This window comes from Berghia stephanieae, chromosome 14, assembly GCF_034508935.2.
Source record: "Berghia stephanieae isolate SIO BIC M18660-M18661 chromosome 14, UCSD_Bste_1.3, whole genome shotgun sequence".
Taxonomy (NCBI): Eukaryota; Metazoa; Mollusca; class Gastropoda; order Nudibranchia; family Aeolidiidae; genus Berghia; species Berghia stephanieae.
The window spans coordinates 1,216,015-1,229,120 of NC_088373.1; the positions used below are offsets into that span (position 1 = coordinate 1,216,015).

At 37.5% G+C, this 13,106-nt stretch overlaps 1 protein-coding gene across 3 annotated transcripts in view; it reads left to right on the plus strand.

Moving 5' to 3' along the window:
- LOC144960186 (A disintegrin and metalloproteinase with thrombospondin motifs adt-2-like) overlaps positions 1-13,106 on the plus strand; it is a 40,829-nt gene that overhangs the window by 24,682 nt on the left and 3,041 nt on the right. Inside the window, exons 9-12 of one of the 3 annotated variants that reach the window (XM_078893216.1) lie at positions 2,803-2,990; positions 6,733-6,919; positions 10,073-10,254; positions 12,210-12,801. In XM_078893216.1, the coding sequence (XP_078749342.1) occupies positions 2,803-2,990; positions 6,733-6,919; positions 10,073-10,254; positions 12,210-12,404 (752 nt within the window). In that variant the 3' untranslated portion in view covers positions 12,405-12,801. The remainder of the gene's footprint in view (positions 1-2,802; positions 2,991-6,732; positions 6,920-10,072; positions 10,255-12,209; positions 12,802-13,106) is intronic. The other 2 variants (XM_078893217.1, XM_078893219.1) reach the window with 2 other exon arrangements.

Sequence of the window (13,106 nt, forward strand, 5' to 3'; positions counted from 1 at the left end):
TGCATGCGCAAAACCATTTTGACGTTCTCTATGTAAGGTGACGTCCAATCAAGGGAGACTACTCTTCCGCTAATCTCATTCCCTGTACTGTGTCTTTAAGGTACGTTAAGTCACTTAATCCTAGCGACTTTTGCTACTTTTAAAAATTGGAAAAAAATGCTTTAAAAATGATCATGTGCATAAATAGTTTTATTCAACTATCATTAACATGTAAAATCTAAAAACATTAGCTCTGATGCTACGCCTGTAATTTGTCTCACAAAAATATAATAAATGGGCCTGGGGTAAAAATAACCCGGGTATACTACAGATATTATAGTCGGTGTTAGGGTTGAGTGAGTTTAAGGCAGCCATAAGTGCGGCTATGTGGTCTTGTGATATGACACTCTCTTTCGGATCGGAAGATCCTGGGTTCGAACCTCGCTCGAAGCATAGTAGAGTCCTTGGAAAAGGCTCTTTACCCAAAGTCTCTCACCGTACTCGGGAATAAAATGAGCACCTGGCCGTTAACAGCGTTGTCTCTGTCCAAAAACAAAATGTAATATCGCCTAACAGGCGTCATGTCTTGTCCTACATGTTAAGCGTTGCTGTTTGTCAGGGATCTCTTGTAAAGCGCTCTGAGCACGTTTAGTGGATACTGCTCGATATAAAAGCTCAATTTAAGTAGATAATATTGTGTCTCGAAGGTTATGTTAACTCACTCAACCCTAACACCGACTATATCCTTAGTTTACCCGGGTAGCTTTTACCCCATGCCTATTTATAACATTTTTATGACACAAATTATAAGGCGTAGTATCAAAGCTAATGTTTTTAGTTTTTACATGTTAATGGTAGTTGAATAAAACTATCTATGTACATGCTCATTTTAAATACAGTTTTTCCAATTTTGAAAAGTAGCAAAAATCTCTAGGATTGAATGAGTTCAGGCAGCATTTTTTAACGTTTAGACATTGCGAATGAAACAATACCAGTGTGTTAGTGTAAAGGTATATAAGGGTAGCCTTCGTTAACTTTCAGCCCAAACTACGAATGATACAACACTAGTGTGTTAGTGTAAAGGTATATAAGGGTAGCCTTCGTTAACTTTCAGCCCAAACTGCCAATGAAACAATACCAGTGTGTTAGTGTAAAGGTATATAAGGGTAGCCTTTGTTAACTTTCAGCTCAAAATGCCAATGAAACAATACCAGTGTGTTAGTGTAAAGGTATATAAGGGTAGCCTTTGTTAACTTTCAGTCCACACTACGAATGATACAACACTAGTGTGTTAGTGTAAAGGTATATAAGGGTAGCCTTCGTTAACTTTCAGTCCACACTACGAATGATACAACACTAGTGTGTTAGTGTAAAGGTATATAAGGGTAGCCTTCGTTAACTTTCAGTCCACACTACGAATGAAACAACACCAGTGTGTTAGTGTAAAGGAATATAAGGGTAGCTACGTTAATTTTCAGCCCACAATGCGAATGAAACAACACCAGTATGTTAGTGTAAGGTATATAAGGGTAGCCTTCGTTAACTTTCAGTCCACACTACGAATGAAACAACACCAGTGTGTTAGTGTAAAGGTATATAAGGGTAGCCTTCGTTAACTCGTCCAACAGAACACACCATTGTTAGTGTAAGGTTTAAGGTACCTTCGTAACTTCAATGGCACGCCTAAATACGTGGCAAGGCGACGGTCACAAAAAAAAAAAAATAAATAAAAAAAAATTCGATTGAAATCGATTCAAAGCAAGTACTCCAATCTCATTGTTACACTCGCTGATCGGAAGGTTGACAGTACAACTCACGTACTACAAATGTGACCCATCGTCTCAAAACAGTATTATGTCGGAACGAACCAGATGCTTAAAAGCCGAATTAAATGTCAAACTGGTGAAAAATATAAATCGTTGTCATTAGCACCCTAGAATATGGTATCCATTCTCCTCAATAAAACATACAAACTCAACACAGGTCTGATATTTCTGATTATAAATAGAATTTTCAACATCTTAACCAACCCGACTTAATATCGTTTTGAGGCGAAGGGTCACAAATGATGGCGTCTGTTTTTGATAGAATTTTGACGTAGCAAGTTTGATGAAATTATTACGATATTTGCTAATCAGTCAAATAATTCAATAATTCATGCAAACTATAACATTCATGTCAATTGTAAACATCCATCAAAATTTGGTGACGATTGGTCCAGCATATTCGAAGCCTCAGTGTTACAAAAATTCCATTTCCCCAAATATACGAAGAGTGGTTTTAACCAAAACTATCTAACTCAGTTTTTTTTCTCTCCATTTTGAGATATTGAGGATTGTTCTCCCTAACATTTCTCATTCGGTTTGTTATTTTATCACAATTTAGACTTCAAATTCATACAAATCTAGGGAAATTCTTGTGTAAATTGATGCTTAAAATAAAGTTGACGTTTCAATTTATTTCATGGACGGAAAATCATAAAAAGTAGAAAATTCGACTTAACGAGTTTTGGAAAACCAGCCTTCAATAGGGAATGAGATAAGCGGAAGAGCAGCGTCCCTTGATTAGACGTCACCCATAGTATGTGACGTCACCGGCGGAAAAGTTATTAAAGAGAGAACGTCATGGTGGTTGTGCGTATGCGTCTTCGTCTCGTGGAGAGGACGAGAGACGCATGCGCAAACCAACATGACGTTCTCTCTCTAATAACTTTTCGCGGTGACGTCACAGATATGGTGACTCAATCAAGGGACGGTACTCTTCCGCTAATCTCATTCTCTATTATGAAAAAAATAACTCACACCATATTTTTTCATGTCCTAGGTCATGATCCTGGCACGGCCGATGACGTATGTCGCAGTCTGGCTGGCAATCATTCGTCCATGGCACGCCGCAGTAGTACAAGCCATGGAGACGAACTGTGTTCCAAGTTGGCCTGTTTGATAAGCGTCATCGGTAACCGTTTTAACTGGAACTATTACACAGCTCCTAATGGGATGAAGTGTGGGAAGGTTAGAGTTTAGATAAATAGATTTCAGTTTTATTTATGTCATCGGAGATCCAGCTACTAAAAGTGGCAAAAAAACAAACAAAAAAAAACAAAACAAAACACGGCCTACTAATTTTGGCAATCGATCTATCTATAGATAGAATGAAGTTGACGTTTGTATTTTTTTGCCATCCGCGCTTATGAGTATTTCTCACTAAACAGTATTATCCAGACTTTAAACGTTCAAGGTTACACATAGCTTTGTGTGTTGTTTAGCATTGTTGTTAACTTCCTCGCCAAGCGTACATTATGATCTATTAAGCAAGACCTTCAATTTGGAACTCACTTCCTCTGTCAGTTAGGCTCGCGGGGAGCGTAGAAAATTTAAAAAAAATATTTTTTCTGACATTTTTATCGTAAGCGTTTTCTGCTTGATGGGTAAATTATTCGTATTTTTTTTAGTTCCCATTTTGTTGAATGTCAATTTCATTCTTTAAAACTTGCACAGCTAATGTGTGTGACTATTAAATTGTATGTGTCTGTTTGGCTCGTGGAACATTATTACAGTCCCCGTGTTGTGTCTTTGGTTAGGCACCTTGCACACATTACCCCTATTTACTCAGCAGTGAATGAGTATTTGGCTATTGGCAGTGACCGATATTATGATGAGAGTGATAGTACCATAAGCGACTTGGACATAAAATGGAAATGTACGAGTAGTTCTATAAGGAATGAGATTAGCGGAAGAGTAGCGTCCCTTGATTGGACGTCACCCATAGTATATGACGTCACCGGTGGAAAAGCTATTAGAGAGAGAACGTCATGTTGGTTGTGCGCATGCAGCACTGGAGAAGGTGAATAGGGAAGTATATTGATCTGTACCATCAGAAAGAGGCAGTTACGGTTTCTGGGACATCTGTGGAGAAGACACGACGGAATAGAAAAGTTGGTAACATCTGGGATGATCGAAGGAAAAAGAGCTAGAGGAAGACAAAGAATGACTTATTCAAATAACCTAAGAATGGCCGAATGTGATTTATAAAGCAACACAGATTCCATGCGCACCGCAGAGGATCGTGATTCGTGGAGACAGCTGACCGGCAACGTGCTCAAGAGAACAAGCCACGATGGATGATGATGATGATGATGATGATGATGATGATGATGATGATGATGATGATGATGATGATAATGATATCTTTACTAGTTAGTCGGTACCTAGTCTTGTAGTATTTAAAATGTTTGATATTTATTTTGTTGAATTAGAGCATGATATATATTTTAATTTGAAGGAAACCCATTTAGCCGATACGGTCGTTTCAATGCAACTGTGGTTGTTTTTATTTTCCATTTTGAAAAATTGTATATACAGACACTCGAATAACACTCAACAACAACAACAACAACAACAACAACAACAACAACAACAACAACAACAACAACAACAACAACAACAACTACTACTACTACTACAATACAATACACACAGCTGAGGATAAAGTTTGCATGTTCGGGACGGGGTATCCAAGAATTCGAATTGGGACGGTTCCATACAAGGGACATAATCACACAAATAATTAAAGTTCGTAGAGGTAATTGGATTGCCCTTCTTGCCACATTGCACCTCCTCAGGCCGTTGTCATCGTTAACTTATAGTCTGATACTGACCAAAAAATGACGTCAAAAGGCCAGGCTTTGGCCACAAAAGAAAACAAATCGTGAGTTGTATTCAATAGTTCAACCAATGGGACCACTTGTTTCCATGAGCTCTACTAACGACAACTCACTAGGCGGTGCAAACCAAATATGACGTCAAAGCAGTCTTTTTGGTTTCAATGTCAGCTTAATAGAATGCGCTTGGCCAAGTTCACAACATTGCCATCCGAAGTATACGTACCAACACACAAACTCTGTGTAACCATGAACTTTTATAGTCTGGTTAATACAGTTAGTGAGAACACTCACAAACAGGATGGCAAAAACAATAACAAAGGCCTGAGTGACGTCATCTGCATACTATCTATAGGGAATGAGATTAGCGGAAGAGTAGCGTCCATTGATTGGACGTCATCTTACAGAGATAACGTCAAAATGGTTTTGCGCATGAGTCTCTCTCGTCCTCGCTTTCGGTGAAGTGTCTCATGCCGCTTTCACCGGAAGCGAGGACGAGAGACGCATGCGCACAACCAACATGATGTTCTCTCTCTAATAACTTTTCCGCCGGTGACGTCCAATCAAGGGACGCTATTTTTCCGCTAATCTCATTCCCTAGAGATAGTATGTGCTTCGATAAGAAGTTCATAACATTGCCATCCGGAAGTATAACGGACCAACACACAAAACTGTGTGTAATCATGAACTTTTATAGTCTGGATAATACAGTTTAGTACTCATAAACGCGGATGGCAAAAAAAATAAAAAAGGCCTGAGTGACGTCAACTTCGAACTATCTATAACTTAACGATTGCAACGGTCAGACACACCAGTGTTGATACATTATGGTTCCACATATTATTGGTATTGATTACGTCACTTACAAACAACAAAAAAAGTATAGACAAAATGGCGGAGCTTAAAATCTTTAATTATTTTAGTGTGCAAGTTTTACAAATTCCAGTTTTTTTTCTCTGAAACCCACTAAATACTTAATAATTTTCAATGAGCTTTGGATACAAGTTCGACAAAGGCATAATCTTCCATAAATTGTTTATTTTATTTTAATTTTTAAACGAGGGGGTCCCAATAGCTCAGTTGTTAGAGCACTCACTTCACACGCAAAGGGACCGAGATCGATCCCGGGTGCAGTCGAGATTTTTTTCCGGACCCCCTGTCCACCCAGCAGTGAATGGGTAGCTGGGTCCGTTAGATCTAGTATCCTATAGAAAAGGTAGCAAGCAATTGCTATTTTCGGTTTCACACTATAGAACCCGGGATAAACTTCGGTTCTAGGGTCCGAAAGGCTCTGAAGTACTACTTTTATAAATGAACTTACAAGATATGCACCATTATTGGATTGCAACTTTTACTATGGCGCACTGTATATATATATATATATATATATATTATATATATATATATATATATATATATATATATATATATAATAAAAACAAAAACTATGAAATAATTGTGCTCAACTTTTTGGTAAAAGAAGCTATTTAGAACATATTTCAGGTATAATTATGATCAACTTCTATAATACTGTTTCGAGCATTCGATCTCATCAAGAAGTGAAAATGAAAGTTTCACTTTCACTTCCGGCTGATGAGAGGGAATGCTCAAAGCAGTATTGTATAAGTTGATCATAATTATACCTGAAATATTATTATATATATATATATATATATATATATATATATATATATACACAATATATATATATACATATATACATATAAATATATATATATATATATATATATATATATATATATATATATATATATATATATATATTATTGTATTATTTACCACGATGTTGGAGTCAGTCTACATCGATGTTTCAGGACTGAAACATCGATGTAGACTGACTCAACATAGTGGGTAATATTACCATAATAATTCGCTCCATTGTTTCATGTTGAGCACTATTCGTACCATATTTGTATTCAAAACGATTCAATATATATATATATATATATATATATATATATATATATATATAATATATACAATATATATATATATATATATATTAATTTATTTATATATATATATTATATACAAACATTTACAAATATACATATATAAACACGTATTTACAGCACAAACGTTGCAACAAAGGCAAGTGTGTGTGGTCAAGTATCGGAGACCCTACCATGTCGGACGAGTGTCCCTACGGAGACCAGCCATGGCTTGGGGGAATGTGGAACTCTAACTGTTCCACGTACATCCAGCGACATGGATGTTCTGGACAAGGCTGGAAGGATATTTGTTGTGCTACTTGCCACGGTAAGAAACAGGCTATTGTGTGACATTTAAAAAAAATTAAATGTGCTTTAATATAGATAGTATGCGCTTGGCTAAGAAGCTCATAATATTGCCATCCGGAAGTATAACGGACCAACACACAAAATTGTGTGTATCCATGAACGTTAATAGTCAGGTTAATACAGTTCAGTGAGCATTACTCATAAACGCGGAGTGCAAAAAATAATAACAAAGCCCTGAGTGACGTCATCTTCGAACTATCTATAGAGCTCAATCCATCTAACGTACTCAAAACGCTTTACAAAAGATCCAAAAACAACAGCAATATTTAACTTGCAGGCTCTAGTCATGACGTTTGTGAGACGATATTACAGATATTCTGTTTACTCCAAAATTACTCATTTTACACTTGAGTGAGGTGAGACAATTTGAGTTGAGAGAGTCTTTTCCAAATATTCAACCATTGCTGGGTTAGGCGGGACTCGAACTCGAACCTAACGATCCTTAGGCGAGTGTTATATCACACTGGTGCAAAGACCGACCCACAAAATTAGCGTGGAGACCTACATCATTTGTTACCAACCGTATCAAAACGGTGGTATATCGGGCAGCAGCTTCTTATGGTTCTTATAATACTATGCTGGATAGCTATTGGAAAAACCAAGAGATCTTCTATGATTCTTCAGCATCACATTCTGTCTTCACGGTAATCTGCAACAGGAAGAAACAAAAGATGACACCTGAGTCCAGCGAAGAGGATCATTGAGAACCTGTGCTGGAAATCATCTCTAAGTATCTCTAAGTATCTAAGTAAGTAAGTATGTTATGAAGATCCATCCAATCAGAAAAGTCCAATCCGCATTAGTGCACCGTCGCGAACCCGACGTTCATGAACACCGTTCAACTAGATGCTCTGTCGTGTCAGATTCTTGCTCACATCGGGTATATGTAAGACAGGTGGAAAGTCCCCACTGATGAAGCGCCTTTGCTGTGAGGCAGCTCCTCGACCGAAGCCGATTCGCAGCCACCCAGTGTCTCCTCTTACTGGTATCAAAGCCTGACAACTTTTCACCAAGCTTAGAGGAGTGTAGATATGTCCCCGCCCCCACGAGGGATTGAATTCGTCCAAACCGACTTCCATCTCCTATATGCATTTCTGTCCGTAGTCAGGGAAGCTGCGTACAAGGGTTACCGGGAGTTATTTCGGCTCGAAACGGGGGCGCCGTCCATAATGCGCTTCAGAGAGGTATCCCCATTCCCTCTCTTATCTATATCGGGGCGAATAGGAAGTTGGAAATTGAATATTAGAATGGCTTAACTTGAGCTCAACACATTTGAGTTGAAATCAAATTGCATCAAGTCAACAGCTAAACTATTCATTGCGTCATGTCTCATCACAGGTGTGGGGGTGTGGTTGTTGACTTGGGATTCCTTCTAAAGCGCTTTGGGCACTTTTATTGGATTTTACACAACTGATGCTGTGCGATTAATTTAAAAACTCACAACATGGGCCAGCCGGATGTAACGTACCAACATACAAACCTATGGGTAACCTTGAACGTTTTATAGTCTAATTAATACAATTTAATCTCATTAAAATGGCTGGCTATAAGCAATGACAACGAGCTGAGTGACGGCAATTTCGTTCCTTCTTATATTTTTGTTTGCCATCCACTTTTATGAGTAATTCTCACTAAACTCTATAACCAGACATTAAAAGTTCATGGTTACACAGAGTTTTGTGTGTTGGTCCGTTATACTTCCGGACGGCAATGTTGTGAGCTTCTCAGCCTAGCGCATACTATCTATTGATATTATGCGCTTGGCCATGAAGATCACAACATTGCCGTCCGGAAGTATAACGGATCAACACACAAAACTCTGTGTAACCATTAACTTTTATAGTCTGTAAAAAACAGTTAGGTGAGAATAACTCATAAACGCGGATGGCAAAAAGAATAACAAAGATATGATTGACATTAACATCGTTCTTACTATAGATAGAATTAAGTTGACATCACTCGGATCTTTGTTATTGTTTTTTGCCATCCGCGCTTATGAGTACTACTCACTATGTGGCGTAGTTGCACACATATGTAATGGCTTATGATCGCATAGTGGTGTTTTTGATAGATGGTATTGTTATTTCTTTGCGTTGTGTTGTAGATGTTCATAATGACGAAAGAGTTCAATGGCCGATGATGATAACTGAATGTACAACATCAAGACATTCAAATAAAAGTCCAGATTCCAAGTTTCATTTCTTACAGCTTTATTTGTTGTGATAAATCCCAAATTCAAATCAAATAGCATGGTCATAGTTCAATCAGTTTCATAAATTCCAAATCCGTAAAATCAATCCAAATGTAAATTCATTTTGCCTATGTAACCATTTTCAATATGCGTGGAATATTTCTAAGTCCGTAAAATTCAATTAATGATGGTGAGCACAAAAGTTTAGAGTAAACATGTGCAGCTCAAAGTCAAAATCAAATGCAGAAATAAAAGAAGTCAAATGCAGAATAAAAGAATAATAGAATGACATATAGAATAGAAACACCCTGTTTTGAACCCTATCGTAAGCTATCCCACAATTCTTTTTGACCACTCCTACTGATCTTTGACATCCCAAATTAATATTCAAAACCTGCCTCTTTCAAGTAATAGCGAATCATGCTCAACTTGTATGTTAAAAATAACAAGAATTTTCTCGAACATTACTATCAACCCCCCCCCCGCCTCTTATGACATAAAAGTACTTTGATAAATGACGCATCTTATGTATAATAACCAAAAATAGCATCAATCTGTTACTGATATCCGCTGAGTTTTTTTAACGTATCCCCTAAGTTTTATACCTATCCCCTGAGTTGCGACGACCGTGTTTTGTGGACACAACCGAGCATAAATGCAATCTCCTGCAGCTACCCCCATGGTTCTTTCTAATATTTACCGTGTTTTATGATCATGTTTTTCTCAAAACTCCTGAGTAAATTTCTTGCATAAGCTTACTCTCTTACAACTAAACTGTATTAACCAGACTATAAACGTTTAAGGTTACACTTAGTTTTGTGTGTTGGTTTCTTATATTACCGGATGGCAATGTTGTGAGTTTCTTAACCAAGCGCATAATGTCTATAGAAAAGCTCAAATGTGTATGTTTTGATTTTTCAGATCCCGGTACGGCGGATGAGATTTGCCAAAGACTGGTCGGCGCCAACTCGTCACTGGCCAGGCGACACTACACTCACTATGGAGACAACCTGTGCTCTCAGCTGGCTTGCTTGACAAGTGTTGTAGGAAACCATTTCAACTGGAATTACTTCACCACTCCTGAAGGCATGAAGTGTGGACAGGTAGTCATGACATGTTGTTTTTTTTAAAGTCGTGAAACGTTTTTTTTTTAGTCATGAAATGTTTTTTTTGTCATGAAATGTTCTTTTAAAGTCATGAAATGTATTTTTTTAGTCATGAAATGTATTTTTAGTCATGAAATGTTTTTTTTAGTCATGAAATGTTTTTTTAGTCATGAAATTTTTTTTTAAAAGAAGGGAAGGGGGAAGGTGCGGGGGGGGGGGGGGCGGGGGGTTGACGAAGAGACCTCGTGGTTGATTGATTATGACCTGAAAGGTCACGGATTCAAACCCCACTTTAGGCGCTTTCGTTCATTCTTTGTGCAAGATTCTTATCTAATCCCCAGTTTGCTTTTTCTTTTCTTTGGACAACATATTATCTATGTTATTTCTGTTGACATCAGAGGGTTCTTTGATAATGAATTATCTAAATAACTGACCCCTAGCCTCTACTACTACCAAAGAGTGTGTAGGGTAACGTAGTTACCAAGAGCTCTCACTTCTCTTAACCGCAATGCTATTGTCGCGTGCCAGGCGAGACAGCGAGGTGGGTGTGCTCCGCGTGTATCAAGCGCGCTAGGCTTACTGATACAATGAAGAAAATACGAGTAGAAGACGGAATATGCGTGGCTTCACCAAAAGCGGGAAGTGAGAGCTCTTGGTAACATAACAATCGTTACCTACACGCTCTTTGCTACTACGAAAATGAAATTCATAAAATGACGAGAGTTTGGCTCATGTTTCAGATCCTCATGAGTATTTATTTCTAAGCCATGAAAACTTATTGAAAATAATTTTGATGCCAGATTATATAATTTTAAGGAATTTTGAAGTGTTATTTTGCGGCTATGTGGTCTAGTGGTATGACACTCGCTTTCGGTTCGGAAGTTACTGGGTTCGAGCCTCGCGCACGGCGCATAGTTGAGTCCTTGTAAAAGGCTCTTTACTCACATTCTCTCACCATACTCAGGTGTAAAATGGGTACCTGGCCGTTAACAGCGTTGTCTTTGTCCGAAAAATTGTAATATCGCCAAACAGGCGGCATGTCCCTCCCCCCCCCGTCCTACATGTTAAATGTTGCTGTTGACCAGGGACCCCTTGTAAAGCGCTTTGAGCACATTTAGTGGATATTGCGCTATATAAAACTCAATTATGAATTCTTGAAGTGTTATTTAATCCTTGTGTTTGCATGTTATAGTTGATTGATAAAGATAACTATAATTGCTACTATTTTTATCTCCAAAAATTATGAATTTTAAATGTCCATGCAGGACGGTCGTATATTCCTTTATGGAACCATTTGGTGACGGCATCGATTCTGTCATTCTCTGGAACAACCCATAATATTTTTAAAATTTGGCCAGAAAACTCGTCCTTCAAATATCGATCGATATAAATGACTCTCATTTTGGCAAAACACTAACTCTCAAACCCGGGACTTCGCCGATATGTATATGTGATCGTGCATGCGTGAGAGAATTAGAGGAAAAGAGAGGAAGAGAGAGAGAGAGAGAGAGAGAGAGAGAGAGAGAGAGAGAGAGAAGAGAAGAAGAGAGAGAAGAGAAGAGAGAGAGAGAGAGAGAGAGAGAGAGAGAGAGAAAGAATTGGTAGGGATGAAATATCTGTTCAATGCTATAGTTATCATATAACGTTATAACAAGTGTAACTAAATGACAAATGGCCATATTTATGGACAACAATGATCTATTATTATTATTATTATTATTATTATTATTATTATTATTATTATTATTATTATATTATTATTATTATTATTATTATTATTATTATTATTATTATTATTCATTATTATTATTATTATTATTATCATTATTATTATTATTATTGTTATTATTATATTATTACATTATTATTATCATATATATTATTATTATTATTATTATTATTATTATTACTATTATTTTTATTATTAGTCAAACGTAATTTTGTCTTTACAGAATAAACGTTGTTCTAAAGGCAAGTGCGTGTCCGCCGTGAGCGGAGATTCCCACATGTCGGACTCGTGTCCGTATGGAGACCAACCCTTCCTTGGCGGGATCTGGAACACAACCTGTAAGGCCTTCATACAACACAATGGATGCTCTGGGTTGGGCTGGAAGGACATCTGCTGTTCTTCATGTGCTGGTCATTAACCCACTTAACCCATCTGTGTCGATTTTGTATTGAGTCGACCGAAGTTGTTTAGATATTAACACTCTCCTTACCAACTATAGGAAAATCGCTACATTCGTTAGACGATACAACCAACCTTTGTCTTATTCAAATTTCTTTTGTGCATCATAAAATTTAAAGAAAATGAACAGCGTGTCCGCCATTTTTCCCGATAGTTTAGAGCCAGTCGCGTTGAATAAAAAATTTATTCAACGATTGCAGAATATTTTGGGGTCATGTTACTGGTTTAAAATAAGGCGTAAAAGACAGCTGATTGACAATTAAAAATCATCTTTCTGTGCGCATGAATACAAATCCAACGTTTTTATTGTGTGTGTGTGTGTGTGTGTGTGTGTGAGTATGTGTGTGTGTGTGTATGTGGAAGAAGAGGGGTGGGTGTCAATTTCATTCAAACAGATGGAGAAAAACACAACTTATGACAAACCGAATCACTACAGCCCATACAATTGGTCAAACAATATCTTGGAATCTTACTTGGAGGGTGGAATAAACGTTTTCTTTCATTTCTTTATAGATAGAATGCGCTTGGCCAAGGAGTTCACAACATTGCCATCCAGAAGTATAACGGACCAACATACAAACTCTGTGTAACCATGAACTTATATAGTCTGGTTAATACAGTTTAGTGAGAACAACTCACAAACGCGGATGGCAAAAACAAT